This window comes from Erinaceus europaeus, chromosome 2 (assembly GCF_950295315.1).
Source record: "Erinaceus europaeus chromosome 2, mEriEur2.1, whole genome shotgun sequence".
NCBI classification, from domain to species: Eukaryota; Metazoa; Chordata; class Mammalia; order Eulipotyphla; family Erinaceidae; genus Erinaceus; species Erinaceus europaeus.
Window position 1 is genome coordinate 29,820,261 of NC_080163.1, and position 27,180 is coordinate 29,847,440.

Here is a 27,180-nt window from a genome sequence, read left to right on the forward strand (position 1 = left end):
GAGTGCAATGACAGAGCTAAAGACACAGCAGACAGGCCCACTTGCAGGAAGATAAACACCCAAGGTTGAAGTAGAGAAAAAGATGATAAGCTATAAGAAACCACCAAAAGAAAACGGCATTAAAACAAATTAAGACAAGAAAGTTATAGGACAACATACATGTCGTAGGGAAACAAAAAGGAGGAGAGAGAGACATATTTGAAGAAATTTCAGCTGGAATCCCCCAACTGAATGAAGGAAATAGTACAAATAACTAGGTGAATCAAAGGGCTATGAGAGAAATAAATCCACACCCAAGTTCATCAAGACAATAAGTAGTTAAAATGCCAAAGATCAAAGACAAAAAGAACAATGAAGGCTTCTAGGGAAAGCAGAGTCACCTATAAGGGAAACGTCATGAAACATATCAACTGATTTCTCAAGAGAAACTTTAAAGGCTAGAGAAGACTGGCAGGATATATCCAGAACTCTGGATGGAAAAGACCTCAGCCTTACAGTATTTACCCTGCTAAATTATCAAACAGGTTTGAAGGAGTCATGAACAGCTTTTCAGATAAGCAACAGCTGAAGTAAATCATCACCACTAAACCAGACTTCTAAGAAATACCAATGGAACTCATATGAAATGTAAATATAGAATGACCTCACTCATGGGGGAAAATACAGTTGGGAAAATAAAAGCAGTGCTGAGTGTCTTCTCCTTCTTCTCTTTCTGTCTCTTTCTCTCTGTGCCTTTTAAAAAACAAACAGAAGTCTGCTGTGAGCAGTGGAAAAAACTGTGTGTGTGTGTGTGTGTGTGTGTACACCCACCCTCATCTTAAGAGAATCTACCTACATTTGTTTTTGAGAGTCGAGCACACACTGGTGATGATTTTCTTCATTCTCTTCATGGTAGATATATGTAGACAAAGGGAAAAAGGTAAGAGAACAAGGAGGGGAAGACACAACACTCAGTTCTATCATCCCTGGAGCTTCCCTCAATGCCACAGTACTTCTACGTGATCGCTGGACTTGAACCCAGAACTCTGTGCATGTTAAGCCACACAATCTAGTAGGTGAGCTATTTCTTGGCCCTCTCCCAACAACTCTTAGAAAATGCACACACACTGTACAGTCAAGGGAGTGCCAAAGGTGCATCATCACTCGATATGAGAGTACTATCTGGGAATAAGTCAGAGCCTGAGACATATCGAGCCACTGTAAAATACTGCTTTTATTGGGAATTGGGTGGTAGCACAGCAGGTTAAGCGCACGTGGCACAAAGCATAAGGACCAGAGTAAGGATCCCAGTTCAAGCCCCTGGCTCCCCACCTGCAGGGGGGTCACTTCACAGGCAGTGAAGCAGGTCTGCAGGTGTCTATCTTTCTCTCCTCCTCTCTGTCTTCTCCTCCTCTCTCCATTTGTCTCTGTCTTATCTAACAATGATGACATCAACAACAATAACTACAACAATAAAAGAAAAAAAAACAAGGGCAACAAAAGGGAAAATAAATAGATAAATAAATATTAAAAATTATTTTAAAAAACTGTTTCTACTTTAAATACTTTTTTAAGAAAAAATTACTGCTCCTAAATTACGAAGATATCCCTTCACTTCATTTTTATTTTGGAAGTGATGACAATCAGAGTTCGATTTCAAAACTTTTATCAACATCTAGCATGTTTCCAAAAAGTTAAATGATCCCCCCCAAAAAAAAACCACTATAAATTACTGAACAATACAGATACATTACCACAGCCAAAGGAAAAAGAGGTTACCCAAATTTCATACTTAAAATAAGCATACTTTTACATGGACTTAGAAGCTCAGAATCTATTGGCCACTATTTTAAGATTATTCCATACCTAGTTCATACTTACTTTGTGACAGCTACACTTATAAGGGAAGTTGTTGGAGCTCCTTTCCTTGAGAAGAGACAGAGAAGCAACTTAATTAGCTAATTATTTCTTAACATAAATACTTTTATTATCAAACAATAACAAAGATCTTTGTGAGAAAAATTCATCTTGGTCCAGGTGGCAGCACACCTAGTTAAGTGTACACATTACAGTGCACAGAGATGCAGGTTCAAGCCCCTGGTTCCCACTTGCAGGGGGAAAACTTCCTGAGTGGTGAAGCAAGGCTGTAAGTGTCTCTCTGTCTCTATCTCCTTGTCCCCTCTCAATTTCTCTGTGTCTATCCAATAATAAAAAAGTAAACAATATTTTTTTAAAAATTCATCTTGGGGCCAGGTGGTAATGCACTTGGTTGAACATACATGTTACCATGTGCAAAGACCTGGGTCCAAGCCCTCAGTCCCCACCTGAAGGGGAAAAGCTTTGTGAGTGGTGAGGCAGGGCTACAGATGTCTCTCTGAGTCTCTTTCCTTCTCTATCTCCCCTTTCCCTTTCAATTTCTGGTTGTCTCAATCCAATAAATAAAGCTAACTAAAAAATAATTTTAAAGAAAAAAAAAGTCATCTCCAATTAGACAAGTGGGCCTAATAACGGAGATATTTAAAATGGATGAGGTTGAAGGAGTCCAGACTGCAGCCAAGAGGGCATGGAAGCGCAGCAAAGTGGGCAGGCTTAGAGGGGCCCCTCTGTGGCCTGCAAAGAGGTTATCACATAAAGCCACAGTTCCTGTCACCATGGTCTCAAGGTCCGCATCCCAGACTGCCGCCACGTCCTACTGCCAGCAGACAAGGAAAGATCAAATCTATCTGTGATCAAAGAAGACCACAAACCCCAAGCAATACAGAGTTGGTGGCTGTATAAATTGGTATAAAGGGTAATTGGCACTGCCAAGTGGAGATATTAACTGGAATCGTTCAGGGCATGGCCAGTGGTCCTTCTGAGAAACAATTCAAATTGACCTTTTCCTGCTTCCATTAGAGCAAGGAGAAGGTCAAGAGGTCAGACTGTATAAACCTGTGCCAGGGCAGGCAGGAAGGTATACAGAAATATCCAGACCTATAGGCTCAGGAAGATGGAGATGAGAAAGAGAAGCCAGAAGAACCACTACCAGAAACAGCTTCCATTGAGGCCCACAAAGAAGAGGGTTCAAGTCAATGAAGGACAGTAGGCTCTGGGCTCCTGTGCATCCATTTCAGTGTTATGAGCCTTCTGCAAAATGCCTTTCTGTCATTCTCCAACAAACTATCTTTTCCTCTATTGCTCTGTGTACTGTGATGTATGAAATAACCTATTTGATGATCAGAGGTCTTGACCCTTTGGCGTTTACAGGGGGAAAAAAAGTTGTATGTATGTAGGTATGTCTCACATAAAAGTTATCAGCTAGGTGGCTGGGCAGTAGCACAGCAGGTTAAGTGCGCATGGCGCAAAGCACAGGGACCAACATAAGGATCCTGGTTCGACCCCTGGGCTCCCCACCTGCTGGGGGTTGCTTCATAGGTGGTGAAGCAGGTCTGCAGGTGTCTTATCTTTCTCTCCCCTCTGTCTTCCCCTCCCCTCTCGACTTCTCTCTGTCCTATCCAACAACAACAACAACAACAACAACAAAAACACAACAAAATGGAAAAAATGGCCTCCAAGAGCAGTGGATTCGTAATGCAGACACCAAGCCCAGCAAAAACCCTGGAGGCAAAAAAAAAGTCTCAGCTAATATAGCTGGCACTTCTGAATTCAAAGAAAAAAGGAACAGGAAAAAAGGGGAAAGAAGGAATGGAGGGACGGAGAGAAATTTATCATTCTCTTAGTACTGGATAAGAAAGCATGCAAGGGGGTCAGGCAGTAGTACAGCAGGTTAAGCGCACAAGGTGCGAAGCAAAATGACCGGAATAACAATCCCAGTTCAAGCCCCCAGCTCCCCACCTGCAGGGGGGTAGCTTCACAAGCGGTGAAGCAGGTCTGCAGGTGTCTATCTTTCTCTCCCCCTTTGTGTTTCCCTCCTCTCTGGATTTCTCTCTGTTCTATCCAACAACAACATCAATGGCATCAATAACAATAACAACAACAAGGGCAACAAAATGGGAAAAATGGCCTCCAGGAGTGCAGTGGATTCATGGTGCAGGCACTGAGCCCCAGTGATAACCCTGGAGGCAAACAAGAAAAAAAAGAAAGCATGCAGGTTTTACCAAAGGCAGACATTGCCACAGATCATGGCGATGGCGTTGTTCCAGCCATACACCGCCACAGGGAAGTTGAACGCAGTGATAATACCAACCAAGCCTACGGGATTCCACTGTTCAATGAGTGCATGGCCAGGTCCTAAGGGTAGAAAGACATGGAACACATTTAAGCAGGTCAATTTAATACATGTTAAGCTAATAAAGACAAAGTCTGCTATCTTTCATTTTCAGAGCAAAGGTGCAATGGACCACATGAGAATTCAAGGAAGATCAGTTTACATAGCTGTGGGATAACGATACATTTATGGGCATACAGCAAAACCTATTACTACTACACTACCTCACCAACCATAGTGATATCTATTCTGCCTCTGCCTTTGCCTCTTGTAGGAGCTAGCTGGATCAGGGCCTATCAAAGACCAGGAAAATTCAGGGGTACTGAGAGGGACTCTAAAGGTTGTGATTCTAAAGGGAGAACTTGACCAGAATGCAGGAGTCCTGACTCTCTGTGGGCTTTTTGTTTTGTTACTCAGAACATTTCTCAGCTCTAGCTATCTTGTTGATGTTGGGATCAAAACTCGAACCTCTTGCATGCAAATTCTGTTGGCTATTGCTATACCATCCACTCCATTTTTCAATATGATTTGTTTTCACTTATTTTATATAATATAGAGAGCTATTCATGAGAGACAGAGAAAGAGAAACTAGGGCCAAGAAGACAGCTCACCAGGTAGGGTGTCTGCATTACCATGCATGTGACGCAGGTTGGAACCCAGGTATTACATGGGAGGTGCTATGGTATTGGAGGAAGCTTCAGTGCTGTAGTTCTCTCTCTCTTTCTCTGAGTTAAAAGAAAAGTGGCAAAATATAAAAAGAAAGAGGGAGTCAGGCGGTAGCGCAGTGGGTTAAGCGCAGGTGGGGCAAAACGCAAGGACCAGCATAAGGATCCTAGTTGGAGGCCCCGGCTACCCACCTGCAGGGGAGTCACTTCACAAGCAGTTAAGCAGGTCTGCAGGTGTCTATCTTTCTCTCCCCCTCTGTCTTCCCCTTCTCTCTCCATTTCTCTCTGTTCTATCCAACAACGACATCAATAATGACAATAATAAAATAAGGGCAACAAAAGGGAGTAAATAAATATTTTTAAAATAAAATTAAAATAAAAAAATTTAAAAAGGAAGAAAAAGGAAAAAAAAAGTGGCCCATAGTGGGATAATCAAGCATGTAGAAATAAATAAATTAAGGGAGCCGGGTGGTGGCATAGCGGGTTAAGCACACATGGTGGAAAGTGCATGGACCAGCGCAAGGATCCCAGTTCGAGCCCCTGGCTCCCCACTTGTGGGGGGGGGGGTCACTTCACAAGTGGTGAAGCAGGTCTGCAGATGTCTATCTTTCTCTACCCCTCTCTGCCTTCCCCTCCCCTCTCGATTTCTCTCTGTCCTATCCAACAATGACGACAACAATAACAACAATAATAACGATGGTAAACAACAAGGGCAACAAAAAGGAAAAAAATTAAAATAAAATTAATAAAAAATAAATTAATTAAACAAATAAAATGTTTTAATGTGTCTTTTAAGAATTTTGTTTATTTGTTTATTTGTTTATTTATTTATTTACTTATTTTTACCAGAGCATGACTCAGTTCTGGTTTATGTTGGTGCTGGGGACTGAACCTGGGACTTCAGAGCCTCAGGCATGAGTCTTTTTGCATAATCATTATACTGATGTTTTCACCTACTGTAACATTCATTTCTTAGAGAAATTAAGGATATTTCCATATATTTGTTCACTATTTACAAGTCCTCATTTGCAAATTTCACAGTCAGCTTAACTTAACTTAGCTTAACTGATTTCACTACTTACTTTCAGAAGGTAACATGGGCCCCCCAATCATCCGCGACAAGCCGACAGCATAATCACAAATGTCCACGTACTCTTGAACTTCTCCCACACCTTCCACTAAGATTTTCCCCATCTCCAAAGATACCTAGAAATACAAAAAGCAAAATATATTTTCTATGTCTTTTTTTTAAATTTATTATTGAATAGACAGAGAGAAATTGAGAGAAGAGAGGAAGACAGAGAGACAGAGAGACACCTGTAGCCCTGCTTCACAGCTTGTGACATTTTCCCCCTGCAGGTGGGGACCAGGGCCTTGAACCTGGGTCCTTGTGCACTATATTGTGAGTACTTAACCAGGTACATCACTGCTTGGTCTCAAAACTATTTTATATGTCTTAGGACAGCAATAAACTTGCTTAGATTTTTCTGGTGAATTTTTATGGTTTTCATGTTTTGTTTTGTTTTTTTTTTTTTTGTGGGGAGGCACACTGGGCCCTCAGGAATCTGTAAGACCTCCATTCTCACACTGACTTTTTCATTCTTTCTATTTCAGATGCTCATACAGAGATAAGATAGAGGCAGAGAGAGACATCATAGCACCTCCTCCACCACCTGGGGAGCTCCCCCATTGCCGTCCACGGTGGTCCTGTGTCTTACACATGGCAAGGTACATGCTCTACCAAGATCTATGTCCCAGTCTCCTGATGAATTTTAAAATTCCACATTATCTTCATTATTTCCTAGTCATCTTGTTATTCTTTCCTCCAAAGAAAAAATATTAGAATGTGGTCTAGAAGGCAGTGCAGTGGATAAAGCATTGGACTCTCAAACATGAGGTCTTGAGTTCAATCCCCAGCAGCACATCTACCAAAGTGACACCTGGTTCTTTCTCTCTCTCCTCCTACCTTCCTCATAAATAAATAAAATCTTGATGAAAAAAAATATGTATTGTCAGAAAAGTCATGATGCATTTTTGCATAGAAAAATGTGTAATGCAAGTCGAACCTGAAATGGAATTGGCGTATTACACCAAAGTAAAAGACTCTGGGGTGGGTGGGTGGGGAGAATACAGGTCCATGAAAGATGATGAATGACATAGTGGGGGTTGTATTGTTAAATGGGAATCTGGGGAATGTTATGCATGTACAAACTATTGTATTTATTGTTGAATGTAAAACATTAATTCCCCAATAAAGAAATAAATTATTAAAAAAAAAAAAAGAAAAAAGAAAAATGTGTAATGACAATCCACTAGCTTTGGAATGTATAAAGTGTTTCTTCTTGAAAAACTACATATATGTACACAGAAATGCATAGCAAAATTATTATATGCCCAAAGGATAATATAGCCCCTATGAAAATACATTACCAGGCTTCCAAGTACTTGGATCTTTTCCCGCAAGGCATCACCAATCTGCCTCACTACTTCTCCTCTCTTTGGAGCAGGAATCTAAGAAAGGAACAAATGGAGTTTGAGAGTCTGATTCAATGTAAAATCCTACTAGTAACAAGACAACCGATACATATGTTGTAAAAGGACAAAATACAAGAATATCAAAGATGACTCTCTGATCACATGAAGACTCTGATATGACAGATGCAGAAAATATCCAGAGGATCAGTTCATGGCAATAATGAGACTGGGTAGGGAAGACAGCATATGGTTATATACACACAGGCACCAAAAACACACACACTCGCGTCCCTGAGACTCCTAGGTCCCAAGTTCAACCCCCAACACTGCCATTAGCCAGAGCTGAGCAGTGCTCTGATAAAAATAAGGAAAAAGAGAGCGACTACACTAAGTATAAGAATTCAAAGATTCCCCACCTGCAGGGGAGTCGCCTCACAGGCGGTGAACAGCAGGTCTGCAGGTGTCTATCTTTCTCTCCCCCCTCTTTCTTCCCCCTCCTCTCTCGATTTCTCTGTCCTATCTAACAATGAAGACATCAATAACAACAACAATAAAAAAAAAAACAGCAAAGGCAACAAAAGGGAAAATAAGTAAATATAAAATTTTTTTTAAAAGAATTCAAAGATTGGGGGCCAGGTGATAGAGCACCAGGTTAAGCGCACATAATGCAAAGCACAAGAACCAACACAAGGATCCTGGTTTGAGCGCCCCCGGCTCCCCACCCACAGGGGGAGTCACTTCACAAGCAGTGAAGCAGGTCTGCAGGTGTCTATCTTTCTCTCCCCCTGTCTTCTTCTCTTCTCTCAATTTCTCTCTGTCCTATCCAACAACAGCAGCAACAACAATAATAATAACAGCCACAATAACAACAATGGAAAAAATGGCCACCAGGAGCTGTGGATTTGTACTGCAAGGACCGAGCACTAACTAAGCACTAACACCGAGCAATAACCCTGGAGGCAACAACAACAATAACAACAACAAAAAACCTTCAAAGATTGAGGAAACACATGTAGTTTTGAGATGACTCACAGAACCTTAAAATAACCTAACTACCAATTGGCCTGTGTAATTTTCAGTGATTTTTTTAATATATAATTTTTTTTATTATCTTTATTTATTTAGTGGCTAGAGACACCCAGAAATTGAAAGGGAAGGGGGAGATAGAGAGGGAGAGAGACAGAGAGACACCTGCAGCCCTACTTCACCACTCATGAAGCTCTCCCCTTGCAGGAGGGGGCAAGGGGCTCAAACCTGGGTCCTTGTGCTTGTAACGTGTGCTCAACCAGGTGTGCCATCACCTGGCCCCTTTTAAAAACTTTTAAAATATTTTTTTATTATCTCAGTGATGTCTTTTTATAGGTCAAATGAATTCATGACCAAACTTTTGAATTCAACATACTAATAAACTGGTATTTCAGTGCTGCAGGTGTCTCTCTGTCTCTCTCCCTCTCTGTTTCTCCCTGCTCAATTTCTCTCTGCCTCTATCCAAAATAAATAAAGATTTTTAAAAATTAGTTATAAAGACTAAGGAAATATATAGGCGGCTGAAACAGAAAACAAAGGTCATAGAGGATAAACAGATGCTATTTTATTTAAAAGATTGCCATGAAAAACCTCTAACGTAAGATTTAAACTGAAAGTTAAACAATTAGTAAATTCACTCATAGGAATATTCTTTCCAAGAAAATGAAAAAGCATACTGGAGATCCATGATCCTGTGCATTGGAGGGGTTGATTAGGAAGGCCAGCAAGCCTAAAAACAGATGCTTTTTAAAATATATTTATTATTTATTTATTTATTTATTTAGTCCTTTCTGCTGCCCTTGTTTTATTGTTGTAGTTATTATTGTTGTTGTTATTGATGTCGTCATTGTTGGATAGGACAGACAGAAATGGAGAAAGGAGGGGAAGACAGAGAGGAGGAAAGACAGAAACCTGCAGACCTGCTTCACTGCCTGTGAAGCGACTCCCCTGCAGGTGAGGGTGCAGGGGGCTCAAACCGGGATCCTTACAAGGGTCTTTGCACTTTGCACCCCCACGTGTGCTTAACCCACTGCGCTACCGTCCGACTCCCAAAACAGATGCTTTTTAAGGGCTCAATTTTTACTCCAGGTGCAAAGGAGTTTAAATGGTTAATGGTGGGGCCAGAAGGTCTCACACTTGGTTGATCACTCACATTCCCATATGCAAGGACCCAGGTTCACACATGATGAAACAATGCTGCAGGTATCTCTCTCTCCCCCCTCTCTACCCATCCCATCCCCCATCTCTCTCAATTTCTCTTTTCTAGCAAATAAAATTTAGGGGGGGGGTGGTGGCCCAGGAGTGGTAGTTTTATTGTGAAGGCACTGATCCCTGATGACAACTCTGGTAGTAATAAAACATATACATAATAAAGCAATTAAGTAAAGATAAAATGGTTAATCGGTTAGACAAAATAAGATTATTGCTTTACATTAAGATCACTGCCTGTTTCCAACACCATTGGAAACAATGGGTTGAAACATGCAGAAGAATGAAACTGAAATCACTGTATTTCACCAAATACAAAAGTAAATTCCAAGTGGATCAAGGACTTGGATGTTAGGCCAGAAACTATCAGATACTTAGAGGAAAATATTGGCAGAACTCTTTTCCGCATACATTTTAAAGACATTTTCAATGAAACGAATCCAATTACAAAGAAGGCTAAGGCAAGTATAAACCTATGGGACTACATCAGATTAAAAGCTTCTTCACAGCAAAATAAACCACTACCCAAACCAAGAGACCCCTCACAGAATGGGAGAAGATCTTTACATGCCATACATCAGATAAGAGTTTAATAACCAACATATATAAAGAGCTTGCCAGACTCAACACCAAGACAACAAATAACCCCATCCAAAAATGGGGGGAGGACTTGGACAGAATATTCACCACAGAAGAGATCCAAAAGGCCGAGAAACACATGAAAAAATGCTCCAAGTCTCTGATTGTCAGAGAAATGCAAATCAAGACAACAATGAGATACCACTTCACTCCTGTGAGAAGAGGTAACAGCAGCAAATGCTGGAGAGGGTGTGGGGTCAAAGGAACCCTCCTACACTGCTGGTGGGAATGTCAACTAGTCCAACCTCTGTGGAGAACAGTCTGGAGAACTCTGCAAAGGCTAGAAATGGACCTACGGTAGCTATGACCCTGCAATTCCTCTCCTGGGGATATATCCTAAGGAACCCAACAAATCCATCCAAAAAGATCTGTGTACACATATGTTCTTGGCAGCAAAATTTGTAATAGCCAAAACCTGGAAGCAACCCAGGTGTCCAACAACAGATGAGTAGCTGATCAAGTTGTGGTATATATACAATGGAATACTACTCAGCTGTAAAAAATGGTGACTTCACCGTTTTCAGCCGATCTTGGATGGACCTTGAAAAATTCATGTTATGTGAAATAAGTCAGAAACAGAAGGATGAATATGGGATGATCTCACTCTCAGGCAGAAGTTGAAAAACAAGATCAGAAACGAAAACACAAGTAGAACCTGAAATGGAATTGGTGTATCGCACCAAAGTAAAAGACTCTGGGGTGGGTGGGTGGGGAGAATACATGTCCATAAAGGATGATAGATGACATAGTGGGGGTTGTATTGTTAAATGGGAAACTGGGGAATGTTATGCATGTACAAACTATTGTATTTACTGTTGAATGTAAAACATTAATTCCCCAATAAAGAAATAAATTTAAAAAAAAATGATCACTGTCTGATGTGTATAAAGTTAATTTTAAAAGGGGCCAGGCAGTGGTGCACACATTACAGTGTGCAAGGAACCAGGTTCAAAGCCGCTGGCCTCCACCTGCAGGGCTGCAAAGCATCTCTCTGTCACTCTCCCTATCTTCCCCTCCCATCTCAAGTTCTCTGTTTCTATTCAATAAGAAAAAAATAACTTAAAAGAAAATTTAAAAAACAAAAAGAAAATTAGGGGGCTGAGCGATAGCGCAGCATGTTAAGCAAACATGGTGCAAAGTGCAAGGACCAGATCAAGGATCCAGGTCCAAATCCCCAGCTCCCTAGCCGCGGGGGTGGGGGTGGGGGTGTCACTTCACAAGTGGTGAAGCAGCAAGTGGGGAAGCAGCTCTATAGGTGTCTATCTTCCTCTTCCCCTCTGTGTCTCTCTCGATTTCTCTCTGTCCTATCCAACAACAATGACAACAACAACAACAACCATAAACAACAAGGGAAACAAAAGGGAAAAAATAGCCGCCAGGAGCAGTGTATTCATCATGCAGGCAATGAGACCCAGCAATAACCCTGGAGGCAAAAAAGAGAAAATTAATTGAAAAGGAAAAAAATGTAGAAGCAAAAGGACCAACCAAAAGCATATTACAGTGATCCAAACATACATGGACAATTAATTTACAACAAAGGAACCAAGCCTATACAACGGAGAAAGTAAATGACATCCGTTCTTCAACATACAAGGAAGACTTCATGGCGCAGTCATACGCAGATAAAAATTAAAACGGGGGAGTTGGGCAGTAGCGCAGCGGTTAAGTGCACGTGGCAGAAAGCGCAAGGACCGGCGTAAGGATCCTGGTTCCAGCCCCCGGCTCCCCACCTGCAGGGCAGTCGCTTCGCAAGCAGTGAAGCAGGTCTGCAGGTGTCTGTGTTTCTCTCCTCCTCTCTGTCTTCCCCTCCTCTCTCCATTTCTATCTGTCCTATCCAACAACAATGACATCAATAACAATAATAACTACAACAATAAAAAACTAGGGCAGCAAAAAGGAATAAATAAATATTAAAAAAAAAAATTAAACCAACGCAACAATTGCCACCTCAACATGCTTCACTTCAGACTGTGTCCAGAGACTTCACGTGTGGAATGACAACCCTTCAACTTCATTACTCGGGTGAGACCTTTCCTTTCATAGTACACTCTAATTTCATCTCAGGTGGTTCACTTTCTAACAAAGTCCCAAAACCTAGATATACACCAGTTTCTGTGAGAGAGAGCATATCTTCACACGTATCCATAAACTACTGCAAAATATATACCTGAAAGCAGAAGTACACTAGAGTTTGCAGTGAGTACCTCCCTAACACTTCCTCTCCACTATTCCAAGCTTTGGGCCCATGATTGCTCAACAAATTGTTTGGCTTCGTATGTTAACTCTCTTTTCAGTCACCAGGTTCCAGATGTCATCAGGATGCCGGCCAGGCTTCCCTGGATTGAAGACCCCACCAATGTGTCCTGGAGCTCCGCTTCCCCAGAGACCCACCCTACTAGGGAAAGAGAGAGGCACACAGGGAGTATGGACCGACCAGTCAACGCCCATGTTCAGCGGGGAAGCAATTACAGAAGCCAGACCTTCCACCTTCTGCAACACACAATGACCCTGGGTCCATGCTCCCAGAGGGCTAGAGAATGGGAAAGCTATCAGGGGAGGGGGTGGGATATGGAGATTGGGTGGTGGGAATTGTGTGGAGTTGTACCCCTCCTACCCTATGGTTTTGTTAATTAATCCTTTCTTAAATAAAAAAGAAATTAAAACGGGGGAGTTGGGCATATCACAGCGGGTTAAGTGCATGTGGTGCAAAGCACAAGGACCGGTGTGGACTGGTGTAAGGATTCAGGTTCGAGCCCCCGGCTCCCCACCTGCCAGAGAGTCGCTTCACACCCTGTGAAGCAGGTCTGCAGGTGTCTATCTTTCTCTCCCCCTCTCTGTCTTTTCTCCTCTCTCCATTTCTCTCTGTCCTATCCAACAACGACAACAACAATAACTACAACAACAATAAAAAACCACAAGGGCAACAAAAGGGGAAGTAAATAAATATAAAAAATTATTTTAAAAAATGAAAATAGGCCACTATTTAACACCCTACACAAAAATTCACTCAAAATGGATCACGGACATGGATATAAGACCTGAAACCTAAAGCACACAGAAGAAAACACAATAATACTTCCTGTGTGAACTTGTTCCGTCACTGCATGACAAGGTCTGAATAAACTCAAGACTCTCCTGAGGTGGGCAAGAGTCTTCATTCTTGCACAATTTACCTGTGAGGTCACATTGGAGAGTGAGCACCAGAGACAACCGTGAGTACTGAGGGAAGATTAGCTGAGTCTTGAGGAAATAATCCAAGATAACAATATTAAAGCTAGTATTCCTTTCTTCAGTTAAAGACAGTCCACTAGTAATTCCTGTCGACAAGAAAGCAAAGTGACTGGCTCTTCCTTACCAGGACTGAGAAAGAGATGAGGAAACATGGGGCTGAGACAGGGAATTCTATGCTGAAACTACAAATTACAAGCAAGTAAACTAATATTCCTGACTGGTTTCTCTGCAGTTTCAAAGAAAAGAAATATGTCGGGAGTCGGGCTGTAGCGCAGCGGGTTAAGCGCAGGTGGCGCAAAGCACAAGGACCGGCATAAGGATCCCGGTTCGAACCCCGGCTCCCCACCTGCAGGGGAGTCGCTTCACAGGCGGTGAAGCAGGTCTGCAGGTGTCTATCTTTCTCTCCTCCTCTCTGTCTTCCCCTCCTCTCTCCATTTCTCTCTGTCCTATCCAACAACGACAACAACAATAATAACTACAACAATAAAACAACAAGGGCAACAAAAGGGAATAAATAAATAAAATAAATATTTAAAAAAAAAAAAAAGAAAAGAAATATGTCTTTCTGTTTGTTTTGTTATCACTGGGGTTTCACTGCTTCTCATCTACTTTTTCAGAAAGGAGAAAGAGACAAAGGGAGAGAGGGGGAAAGACTCCACAGTACCAAAGCTTCCCCAGTGAGGTGAGGGTTACGTTTGAACATGGGCTTTGCACATGGCAAAGCAGGCACCCTCCTAGATGAACTATTTCACCAGACTTATACCCATTTCTCATAACACTACCCTTTCACATTGTTCTATTGTTTCCGTTTCCCTTAAAAAAAAAAAAAAAAAAAAAAAGGCCACAGTGCAGCCGCTGGCTGCTGGTGGAGATGGTCTGGATGGCTCGGCGGGTGTCAGGCAGAGGCAGCAGGAACTTGGCCTGGAGGAGTGGGGGCCACCGGGTGCCAAGAGGAGGAGCACACAGCCTGGCAGTCCAGAGCAGGCTTTCTTTTCTAAGGACCCCATCGGCAAACACAGACTCTGGCTTGTCTCCCCAAAGAATAAAAATAAAAGGATAAAATGGGGAGGCTGGGTGGTGGTACACCTAGTTGAGCACACATGTTAAAATGCCCAAAGACCCGGGTTCGAGCCTCCAGCCCCCACCTGCAAGGGGAAAGCTTTGTGAGTCATGAAGCAGTGCTGCAGGTGTCTTTTTGTGTCTCTATCACCCCTTCCCTCTCAGTTTCTGGCTGTTTCTATCCAATAAATAAATAAGGATAATAAACAAATAGAGGGAAAAGTCCCTTTTGAAAATATTCAGGCTTAGCATAAATGAACTGAATTAAAGAGGGGGTTGTGCTCACACAGGCAAGGCCAGCCAAAAGGTTCACTGCCAAGCAAAAGAAGCCCCACACAGGTGAGGTTCCAGGAGGGCATAAAGGTTTGATCTGTTTAAAGCACCAGCCATCCGAGTCCCTGCCAGTTGGCAGAGTCCCAGGGGCACACTCTCCTGGACATTGATCTCAGTTGCTTAACTCACATTCTGACAAGTGGAATCCTCCAACTGATTCTTCCATCACTCGGGGAGAAATTATATTCCCACTGAACACTCCTACTCTATTAGGAAGCTTAAAAATTACCAGAAGTAAAAGAAAGCATGTTGGGTGGAGAGGTAGTATTGGCTAGGAGTGGGCTGCCAAATGCTATCTATCCTTAATGTGAAAACAGCAACAGCAAAGTACACATCAGTATTTAAGAAAGATGTCACTCCCAGGACAAAACAAAGGCAGATTATGAGATTCACTCAGGGTTTAAATTCAAGTGATCTCTTTTTGCAAACATGACCATATTTACTCTGTGCAAATACACACATAGAAAAGATATTCCTCGGGAGGAGGGCGGTAGCACAGCAGGTTAAGCGCATGTGGCGCAAAGCACAAGGACCGGCATAAGGATTGGGGTTGGAGCCCCCGGCTCCCCACCTGCAGGGGAGTCGCTTCACAGGCGGTGAAGCAGATCTGCAGGTGTCTATCTTTCTCTCCCCCTCCCCTCTCCATTTCTCTCTGTCCTATTAAACAACGACATCAACAACAATAATAATAACAACAAGGCTAAAACAACAAGGGCAACAAAAGAGGAAAAAAAAAAGATATTCCTCATCAAAAGTTTCATCGCCATTTAAAACAACGTAAATTGGGAGTCAGGCGGTAGCACAATGGATTAAGCGCACGTGGCGCAACATGCAAGGACCAGAGGAAGAATCTGGGTTGGAGCCCTCAGCCCCCCACCTGCAGGGGAGTCACTTCACAGGCGGTGAAGCAGGTCTGCAGGTGACTATCTTTCTCTCCCCTCTGTCTTTCCCTCCTCTCTCCATTTCTTTCTGTCCTATCCAACAACGAACGACATCAACAACAACAATAATAACCACAACAAGGCTACAACAACAAGGGCAACAAAAGGTGGGGGGATGGCCTCCAGGATCAGTGGATTCATGGTGCAGGCACCGAGCCCCAGCAATAAACCTGGAGGCAAAAAAAAAAATTATATACATATATATATATGTCAGGTGGTGGTGGTGCGCTGGTTGCATGCACACAGCCATGAGCACCTACAGAGGGAAAGTTTCACAAGCCATGAAGTAGTGCTGGAGGTGTTTTTCTTAACATGTCCTCTTAATTTCCCTATTTTAAAAAATGATAATAGTAATAAAGTAAAACCTAGGGGTGGGGGTAGATAGCATAATGGTTATGCAAAGACTCTCATGCATGAGGCTCCAAAGTCCCAGGTTCAATCGCCCACACCACCATAAGCCAGAGCTGAGCAGTGCTCTGGTCAAAATAATAATAATAAGTAAAATTAAAATATACAAAAATTAAAAATAAAACCTATGGCACTGCTTTGTCATATGCATGACCTGGGTATGAGCTTGACCCCCACTCCCCTGAAGGAAGCTGCAGTGGTATGGTCTCTTCACTCTTTCTGCTTCTCTGTCTCTATGTAAAAAATAAATAAATAAAAATCTAGTAACTAAAAAGAAACTTTTTTCTATTCAGGAAAACAATTATTTTTAAGTTACGTAATAACTTAAACCTTGTACACAAAGCAGCCAGAAGTCAGAAAATTTTACAAATCATGCAATATGCTGTCGGGTTGCACACAGGAGAGAGAAGAGACCAGGAACTTGTGGCGGAGCAATCTTTATTCACACGCAAATCTTTATTCACATGGGCTCCCCAGAGTTGGGTGCGGGTACAGTGGGTCTAGGCCACATGGAGCTAGCAAAATGGCCACCTCCCGCTATGCCCACCAGCCCTTCTCCAGGTCTAGAACAGAAGAGAAAAAAGGAGGAAGCAGTGGGCTTTATAGGGCAAAAACCTGAAGTGGCAAGTCGGAACAGGATTGGCTAGGAAAGGGGGTGGAGAGAGGCAAAAGGCATGCTGGGAAGGTGAAAGCATCCTTAGCAACTGTTGCAATGGTTTTAACTGAACTAGCAATACCCTGAGGGGATAACGTGGTGGGGATCTGTAAATAATACTTGCATGGAAATATAGTGGTCTGTGGGCCCTGCCAATGTTCAACCACATCTGCACAATTTCCCAACACCTCCCCCTTTCTTTTAATCTAAAATAAATAAATAAATATCTAGTAACTAAAAAGAAAACAGTTCCCTATTCAGGAAAACAATTATTTTTGGGAGTCGGGCTGTAGCGCAGCGGGTTAAGCGCAGGTGGCGCAAAGCACAAGGACCGGCATAAGGATCCCGGTTCGAACCCCGGCTCCCCACCTGCAGGGGAGTCGCTTCACAGGCGGTGAAGCAGGTCTGCAGGTGTCTTTCTCTCCTCCTCTGTCTTCCCCTCCTCTCTCCGTTTCTCTCTGTCCTATCCAACAATGACGACAACAACAATAATAACTACAACAATAAAACAACAAGGGCAACAAAAGGGAATAAATAAATTAAATAAAATATTAAAAAAAAAGAAAATAAAAAAAAATTATTTTTAAGTTACATAATAACTTAAACCTTGTACACAAAGCAGCCAGAAGTCAGAAAATTTTACAAATCATGCAATATGCATTTGGAAATAATAACCATAATATGAAATAAACATAACAAAGATTGTAAGGAAGTGAACCAGACATAATTCTAATAACTATTCTGTACTGAAGATAAAGGGACTAAATTTGATTATTTTATTTAACTGTACTACCCAACAGTTTTAGTGATGAATATGTATTAATTCCTTTTTAAAGATTTATTTATTTACTTATATATTGTGTGTTAGAAAAATGGAGAGTCAGAGAAAGGCCAAAGCACCTGCTATGGCACATATGGTGCCAGACATCAAACTTAGGATCCCATGCAGGTAAGTCCTGTGCTCTACCAGCTGAACTATTTCCCTGGTTGCATTCTTTTTATAATCAAAAATAAATAATATAAGAATTTTCTAAAAAAAAAAAAAAAGAAGAATTTTCTGAGACAATAAGTGACAGTGCTTTGGACACTATTTTCTTTTTAGAAACTTATTATTTTGGGTTTGTTTTTGTTTTTTTTTTTTTTTGCTTCCAGGATTATTACTGGGGCTCAGTGCCTGCACTATGAATCCACTGCTCCCAGAGGCCATTTTCCCATTTTGTTGCCCTACTTGTTACTCTTGTTGTTGTCATTATTATTGTTGTCACTGCTGTTGTTGGATAGGACAGAGAGAAATGGAGAAATGAGGGGAAGACAGAGAGGGGGAGAGAAAGACAGACACCTGCAGACCTGCTTCACTGCCTGTGAAGCGACTCCCCTACAAGTAGGGAGCTGGGGGCTGGAACCAGGACCCTTATGCCAATCCTAGTGCTTCGCTCCATGTGCGCTTAACCCACTGTGCTACTGCCCAACCCCGGAGACTTACTTATTATAACGTTATCTTTGAAAATTTCAACTTACTAGTGTGAAAGAAAGAAAAGAAAAAGGGAAAGAAAAAGAAAAGCTGAGCATCATTCTGGCAAATATGCTGCCAAGGATCAAACACAAGACCTCATGCTTGAGAGCCCAGTGCTTTATCCACTGCACTATATCCCAGACCACTATAGACAGACAGAATACATAGATAGATAGATAGATAGATTAGATAGATAGATAGACAGATAATTTACTGATTTTTTTTTCCCCCCAGATCACTAAGCTTTAGTTTCTGGTGGTGCTGGGGCTGGGGATGGAAAATTGGGCCCTGGAGTCACAGCCATGAAAGTTTTCTGCTATCCACTATTCTCCTGACACATTTTCTAGCCAGATAGGATGGACTTTTTACCTCGCTCACGTGCATGATATTTTGTAATGAAAATTATACTTTTCTGATCAAGTATATTTTTTATTATAAATAACAGAGCCCTGAGCCTAACTTAGGGGTCAGTATTTGCTAACTTAGAGGATTGTGCTTTGCACAGAGGCTGTCTATCTCTTGGACCTACCCCTGCTGGCTCAGCAGTCCCCACCCAGCAGTTTTGTAACTTACAGAAGTTCAGCAGCACTGCAGGGCTCTCCTGTTGGCACTTTAAATGATTAACTCATTTAGCTCTCAAAGCCCTGGGGGGGTTGGTAAACCATGCCTGCCCTTCACACAAAGCAAAGCACATTGGGAAGTAATTTACTGGAGAAGGCCTAGAGGAACCATCCAGGATATTCCAACAGCCTCAGGTCTAAAAACTTTGGTGATAAACAGCAGAGGATGGGGCAGGTAAAAGGTGATTCATGAGGTCCAGTTTATCCAAGTCTCTGATTTTTTTCCCCTCCTAAGGTGCCTGGCTCTCACCTAGATCAGAGTGGCCCGGCCCAGCTCCCAACACAGCTCCTACACTAGCTCACAGAACCCCAGAAGGAGACACAGAAACCTAGGAAACTGAACCCATCTCAGCTTGCTCAGCACTGGAGCAACTCCAGCCCTGTCCTCTGAAAGAGCCACTGCAGTTGGTGCTCTTTGGAACAGGAAAGTTGACCCCTGTTGAGATACTCCCTCCTATATAACTTGGGGAGGAGAATAAAGCGTTCACAGCTGACATTCATTCTACACTTGCACACAGTGCTTTAACCCACTAGAAACCACCCATTTACTGAAGGTAGATACAGCAAAGGCATCATACTAGGACTACAGTCAAGGACTTCAACTTCTAAGGAGTTTCATTTTCAGCAAAAGGACAATGACCAGCTGATTGGCTGCCTCTTTATCTCACTACAATTACAGTACTCCTGCCCTAATCCTGTGTGGTACAAACAACAAACGGTCACACTTACATCTGCCCAGATTTTCCAAGCTTCTCTTGCTTTCTTCATAGTTTCTTCATAGTCAGCCATGCTAGCCTAAATTAAGAATTAGGGAGAGGCATGAAAAACAAGATCAGGGGAGTCGGGCTGTAGCGCAGCGGGTTAAGCGCAGGTGGCGCAAAGCACAAGGACCGGTATAAGGATCCCAGTTAGAACCCCGGCTCCCCACCTGCAGGGGAGTCGCTTCACAGGCGGTGAAGCAGGTCTGCAGGTGTCTATCTTTCTCTCCTCCTCTCTGTCTTCCCCTCCTCTTTCCATTTCTCTCTGTCCTATCCAGCAACGAGGATATCAACAACAACAATAACCACAACAATAAAAAACAACAAGGTTAAAAAAGGAAATAAATAAATAAATATTAAAAAAAAAAAAAAACGGAGAACCTCCTGCTCCAAACCAGGCTGCAGAACCTAAAATCCCCAGGTGATTCTGAAGTACTGCCTCCCCCAGTCCTGCTTATGATTCACCTTTTCTAGGGTACAGATACTCCCACCCAAAGAGTGCACAATCTCTCCAAAAAAAGATGTCACCTTATATTTTGTAATTTTGTAATGTTCTTGATCTGGTGGTTTGAATTAAAAAAAAAAAGTCACTTACCTGTCGGACTCTTGCTATTGGTTCATTGTTAGCAGGGCAATAGGTTGTGATAACCTTAAAACAAAAAGAGGAAATGTTAAGTTTTGTTTCTGACCATACCCATTACAAACTAAGACAAACTGAGGCTAACACAGGACATAGAGGAAGATGTGTAAGGACACTTCTGATCTGACCTCCACCATCAACACAGACACAGAGGACTATGAGTAGGAGGCTTTATTGAATAGATAATTTAGGTTCAAGCTATTAACAAATTTAGGCCAGTAAAACAGTTTCCTTTTATACTTTTCTACAGCTTCGTCCAACACCCTATCAGGCTGTAGGGAGTCTGGAAGAGGGCCTGGAGACCTTCGGGTTATGCCAGGGGTGCCCTGGCCAGAAACTTTCAATTATCTCACGAATCTCCTCACGAAGGACTTCGCTGAGATGGAAAGAACAGTATTCAAGAGGAGGAGCTGTAAGTAAAATAGAGAGGACAATTAACACACACAAAGACGAATGTACAAAGAATCAGACCGGGAGTCGGGCGGTAGCGCAGTGGGTTAAGCGCACATGGTGCGAAGCACAAGGACCGGCGTAAGGATCCTGGTTGGAGCCCCCGGCTCCCCACCTGCAGGAGAGTTGCTTCACAGGCGTTGAAGCAGGTATGCAGATGTCTTTCTCTCCCCCCTCTGTCTTCCCCTCCTCTCTCCATTTTTCTCTGTCCTGTACGATGACAACAACAGCAATAATAACTACAACAATAAAAACAAGGGCAACAAAAAGGAAAATAAATAAATAAATATAAAAAATAAAATAAAAAATAAAAAACAAAGAATCAGACCATGGCTGAGGCCATAGGAGAAGTAGGTTATAGCCAGTAGCCTATCTTTGGGGTGGTTAGTCAGAAAAACTACTCCGCATACAACAAGGATCAAAGCTATCACAAGACCAAGGAGAATCAGTTCAAGATCTGACAGTGAACAGAACATGAGTCAGCTGTGGTGGTTGGTCAGGCTTCAAAGCTCCTGCCTGGCTCACCATATGAAAGAACACTTTTGATTCGAACCCACACAAACTGACATGACTCCCGTATATAAGTGAAGTATAAGGAATTTATTCTTAAGTTTCAAAGACTGAAAATAAGGCCAGTATACAGACTTACACAGAGACAACACCAAAAGACAAAGACAAATCTCAGCTGAGAGATCCCAGGCCAGGTTGCTCTGAGACCCCGAGGCTTGAAAACCATCCTCCTATAAAGGAGAAATGAGTGGGAGTCTACATGAATTACATAATTAACATCTCCTTGCTAATTTTTGGGTTAAAGTCTCAAGGAAAACATTCCATTATTATCTTCCTGAGCCAGGAAGCAAGCAGTGTTTATAGAAGCCAAATGGGCAAGTTAACAGCTGAGAGAGGGGGTTGTAGGGTATGCAGTTTCAAGGCAAACACTCCTATTCCAGGTGCAGAGCTGAAGCAATTATTGCATTAGTGTAATTTCATCTTATCTAGTTTCTAAGAGATCTTCTCTATCTACTTCAATGACTTAGTTCAATTGGGGAATTCCATTCTTTCACAGAATATCATATATAGGAAATGTAGTTCCCTTGGAACTGGGTAAATATAAACTAGAGGCCGGGGAAGACTATGACAAAGCAGTCTAACTCAGACCTTTAAATCAACTTGTTACAAATAGTCAAAGAGAGGAAGCAGCCTAAATGCCCATAGATAGATAACTGGGTAAAGAAATGATGGGATATTTACTCCATGGGAATACGACTCTGCAATCAAGATGATTTTGTGTCCTCTGGGATAAAATGGATAAAATTGAAAGTGATTGTGCTTAGTGAAATAAGAGATGAAAGACAACTACAGGATGGTTTCACTCATGTGGAATCTACAGAACTGATACACACAAACTTGCAAAAAGCAACCTAGAAGCAAGCAAACTGTTTCTAAGACTTTGTAAGAACTATGGTGTTTATCACTGGGAGGTGGGAGGGTGGGGACACAGATCTTTAGTGGTGGATGTGAATGTGCTATGGAACCATATCCTGTAATCTCACAGTCTTATAAGCTACAATTAATCAAACATAAAAATAAAAGAATAAACATAAATAAATTAACTTGTTATAAACATGCCTCTGGGCAGGGGGATAACATAATGCTTATACAAGAGACTTTCATGCCAGAGGCTCTGAGATTCCAGGCTCAATCCCCAGGTACCACCATAAATCACAGCTGAGCAGTGCTGTGGTAAATAATAATAATAAATCAGTGCAGCCTGGGAAGTGACTCTGTGGATAAGGCATTCTTAGCTCAAATTCCAGCATCATATATGTCAGAGAGATGTTTTGGTCCTCTCTCTAATTAGTAAATATATCTATAAGACAAATGAGCCTCTCTACAGAGCTTCTGTCTTTCATGGTCTACCTTTCTGTAAAGCCTACATTTGCCATCTAAGTATATGATGTTTAAAGGCTTAAACATATCCCACTATTTCAACTTTTCCCATTAACAATAGACCTATTCTGTGAGTCAGTTTTGTTTTTTCTTTCTCTCCCTAATTCAACTGGCCCTCTCTTTAGTCGGAAGGTAAAATGGTCAAAGTCAGACAACCATAAGAATGGTCTGTGTCCACAGAAACTGTAAAGATCAGTGAGAAAGGGGGGAAATAAATTGTAGTTTAAAAAGGCCTTAAGGAGAGGACTGTTCATTGCCCTGCCTAACGATGAGATGTCAGAAAAAAAAAACAAGCTGAAACCATTAATGGATGAGATTTGGAGAACAATTAGTTAACTGCATCTCCTTCAGTCACAGATAGCCAAAGAGATGCAGGTATATTATGCATTCAACAAAGTTTGCTGGATGTTAAAAAAAAAAAAAAAAAAAAAAAAAAAAGCTCTTTTGTATGCAGTTCTCAAAAACAAAAAACCAGAGCCTTAAGAACCAGCGATCTATAATACATTTTATTATGCATAAACTGGTCTCCCAAATGTGCTACTATACTCTAGGCAATAGAAAAAGACTGAAAAACAGGTCCTCAAGGAAGCCAGGCAGAGTTCAACCAAAGTAAGACAGGTCTGCAGCAAGTCCCGGCTTGCAAACTCCCAAGGACTGCAGGAGACAGAACAACATACAACTATACTGTAAAATGTTGCCTGTGGCGCATGGCACATTTGAGGTGCTACAAGCAGGCTCAAAAAAAAAAAATCAAAAGAGAATTTCCCCTGCCAGGCCTGTATCAATTCTCACTACAGACTGCAAGATTCTGCCAGAAGGTTACAAGTATCCGTGGCAAGTTTAATGCGCGCGCGCGCGCGCACACGCGCGCACACACACACACACACACACACGCGTCAAACTCCAACCTAATGCCAATTCTCCCTAACAAAGACCTAAAATCTAACCTCCCGGCACCCTAAACGAGTTAAGTTTTTTCATGGAGCTTCAATACTTCCCATCCAGCACAATTTCCTCCCGCAGAGGAGGGCAGCGCCCGGCCTCCCCCAGGAGCTAGGGCTGCAGAGATTTCCCGGGCCGCCCACATACCTCTCCCCGGCCTCCCCAGCTTCCATTGTACACGCCCTCGTTCTCCTCACGGAGCCCCAGCTCCTTCAGCCAAGCGTACTGGGGCTGATTGATGAGCAGAGAGGACATGAAGGCGGCAGGCCGGTCCCAAGGCGCGGAGAAATGGTTCTTCCGCACAACGTGAAAGCACAGCCGGCGGGGCAGGCGCCACATAATGCGGTCGGGCCTAGCGAGCTGGGCGCTGCGGAGGGCGAGCGGCTGAAATAGAGCCCCGCCCCCCGCCCGGGAGAGCCTATTGGACAGGACGGCCTCGCCATCACGACACGCCCCCCACCCACCAGTCCCAGGCTTAACCCCGACCGGAGCCACTGGGTTGTCCTACAAAGTTGGAGAGATCGCTACCGCCATCTGTTTGAAAGAAGCTCGGAATCAGAGCAGTTAACAAGTCCTCAGAAAGGGGTTGGTGGGTGGTGCACCTGGTTGAGTGCACACGCCGCAATGCACAAGGGCCAGGGTTCGACACAACCCCCCAAGTAGGGGAGAGCTTCACAAGTAGTGAAGCATACTTGCAGGTGTTTCTTTTTAAAAAATTTTTTTGTCTTTATTTATTGGAAGGGGGAGATAGAGGGAGAGAGACAGAGAGACACCTGCAGCCCTGCTTCACCACTTGCGAAGCTTTCCCCCTGCAGGTGGGGACTGGGGACTCGAATCCCGGTCCTTACACACTGTAACCTGTGCGCTCAACCAAGTGCGCCACCACCCGGCTCCCCACCTGCAAGGGGTTTGCTTCACAAGCAGTGAAGCAGGTCTGCAGGTGTCTTTCTGTCCTCCCCTCTGTCTTCCCCTCTTCTCTCAATTTCTCACTGTCTTATTCAACAACAAAAATAGGAAACAAACAAACAAACAAACAAAAAAGGTGGCCTCCAAGAGCAGTGGATTCGTAGGGCAGGCACTGAGCCCCAGCAATAACCCTGGTGGCAAAAAAAAAAAGACTTCAGCAAAATACTGACTCTTCCATCATAGTATATTAGAAGAGGGCTGCTCAGATTGGAATGTGTGTGGGTGGTTTGTTTTTGTTTTTGGTGGGAGGGAAAGATTGTTTTTCACTGCTTTGGCAAATTTCAAATTACATTATCCTAGCTAATGAAGAATGTAAAATGAAGGTACATTTTCTACCTGGATATATTCTTTTTCTTTTTTTCTATCTCTCTCTTACTGCTTTATTATTATTATTATTTTATTTATTTATTTTTATTTAAGAAAGGATTAATTAACAAAACCATAGGGTAGGAGGGGTACAACTCCACACAATTCCCACCACCCAATCTCCATATCCCACCCCCTCCCTATTATTATTTTTTTAATACGAGAGAAACAGAGACCAAAGTATTACTCAGCTCTGGCTTATGGTGGTACTGGGGATTGAACCTGGAGCCTCAGGTATGAGTCTTTTGCAGAACCATTATGCTGTCTCCCTTAGATATATTCTTGTTTTGGAAGAACGAAGACAGTTATGACGCAGTTTCCTTATCCTCAGGTTTTGTTTTGTTTTTCTCTTCCTGCAATATCCTTCCATTCATGCCTTATTAATTCATCTCCCATTTCATATCACAATGACTACCTTATTACTGTGAGAGTAACGCAGACATTTCAATCAGCATTATTTAGACCTGAATTAAAACATAAATGCATGCTCAAATAAATGGAATATGTGCATCAGTGATTCCCAGCCTCTTGTTTCAAAATATTACTGCTTACTATTTGCCGTGTGGACTTCTCAGCTACAGTCAAAAGTCACTTTCTGTTTCTGTGCTCAGCCAGTTTTTCCTTCTACTGCTGTCTTTACTTTTGCTGTTTTCTCCACATGCAAAAACCCTGCCTTCCATCTCATATTTCAGCTTCAGTTGTATCTGTTCCAGCCGGGAAGCACAAAGTATTGCAATAAATACTCAGCATGTAGCAAGCACCTAGGAGAAACTGTAACCAGTGCTGAAGATACATAAATGATGCTTCTTGCATTTCTTGGATCAAAATCACAAACAATGAAGATTTCTGGCATATCAGGAGGGCACCTCATGCTTTGTGGCAATTTTTGGTTATGATGATGTGCCTAAAACCTATTTTGAAAGCTGGCTCCAAGTCATTGTTAGACAAGACACTGTTTATCTCTACAACAATACTCCATATTCTTGAGCCAAGTCTAGGAACATCTCTTCTCCAGCTAACATGTGCCCTGAGTACTTTGAGTTTCATAATGCAATTACGACTTGTTGCATAAAGAGAGAGGAAATGAGGGCAGGGCGAGAGCATAGTAATTATGTAAAAGAATTTCATGCCTGAGCCTTTGAGCTTTCAGGTTGAATCCTGGGCACCATCATAAGCCAGAGTTGAGCAGTGCCCTGGTGCAATAAATAAATAAACAAACAAGCAAATGATAGAAAAACTGTTTACAGAGCTTCTTATTTCCAGCTTACCCAGATACCGACCAACAGATTCAATTAACATATTTAACATATTCAATTTAACATACTTTGTTTTGTTTGGAGAAAGTTCATGTTCATGTATACACATGGAGTCCTACCAACTGAAAGAAGCATGTTTGAATATCTATACAGATTTTTTTTTTTTTTTTTTTTTTTTTTTTTTTTACTGGAGCACTGCTCAACTCTGGTTTATGGCTGGAAATTGAATGTGGAACCTCAGAGCCTCAGGCAAGAAAGTCATTTTGCATACTGGTTATGCTATCTACCCAGCCCTGAGAATCAGTAGTATTATCTAAAATATTGAAAGAAACCCTGGAGACTTGTGTAGAATGCCATTTCCTTGTTGGACTATATACCTATTTTATCCTTTTTGACTTGAGTAAAGCAATTATATTCCAGAGGGTAAGGCAACCTTATGAACCTTGATGCTTTGAACACCTGAGGAGTGTACTGCCTCTTTGAAGTAGGACTACTGCTTATCAATGTCATCTTTTGCTTTTTTTCCCCCTTTTGTTGCCCTTGTATTTTATTGTTGTTGTAGTAATGATTGTTGTTGTTATTGATGTCATCATTGCTAGATGGGACAGAGAGAAATGAAGAGAAGAGGGGAACACAGAGAGGGGGAGAGAAAGATAGACACCTGTAGACCTGCTTCACCGCCTGTGAAGTGACTCCCCTGCAGCCTGCAGGTGGGGAGGGGGGCTCGAACTGGGATCTTTCCGCGGTCTTTGTGCTTTGCGCCACCTGCGCTTAACCCGCTGCGCTACCACCCGACTCCCATCTTTTGCTTTTTTAAAATATTTAATTTATTTATTTATTTATTCCCTTTTGTTACCCTTGTTGTTCTATTGTTGTAGTCACCATTGATTCC

The 27,180-nt window shown here is 42.3% G+C and overlaps 1 protein-coding gene across 1 annotated transcript in view; it reads right to left on the reverse strand.

Moving 5' to 3' along the window:
- ALDH7A1 (aldehyde dehydrogenase 7 family member A1) overlaps positions 1-24,096 on the reverse strand; it is a 79,079-nt gene extending 54,983 nt beyond the window's left edge. The window contains exons 1-7 of the mRNA XM_007527767.3: positions 23,848-24,096; positions 20,314-20,367; positions 19,690-19,755; positions 7,282-7,362; positions 5,934-6,057; positions 4,077-4,209; positions 1,861-1,905 (exon numbers count right to left, since the gene is read on the reverse strand). Of these exons, the coding sequence (XP_007527829.1) occupies positions 1,861-1,905; positions 4,077-4,209; positions 5,934-6,057; positions 7,282-7,362; positions 19,690-19,755; positions 20,314-20,367; positions 23,848-24,039 (695 nt within the window). The 5' untranslated portion in view covers positions 24,040-24,096. The remainder of the gene's footprint in view (positions 1-1,860; positions 1,906-4,076; positions 4,210-5,933; positions 6,058-7,281; positions 7,363-19,689; positions 19,756-20,313; positions 20,368-23,847) is intronic.
- Between the last annotated feature and the right edge of the window lie 3,084 nt (positions 24,097-27,180).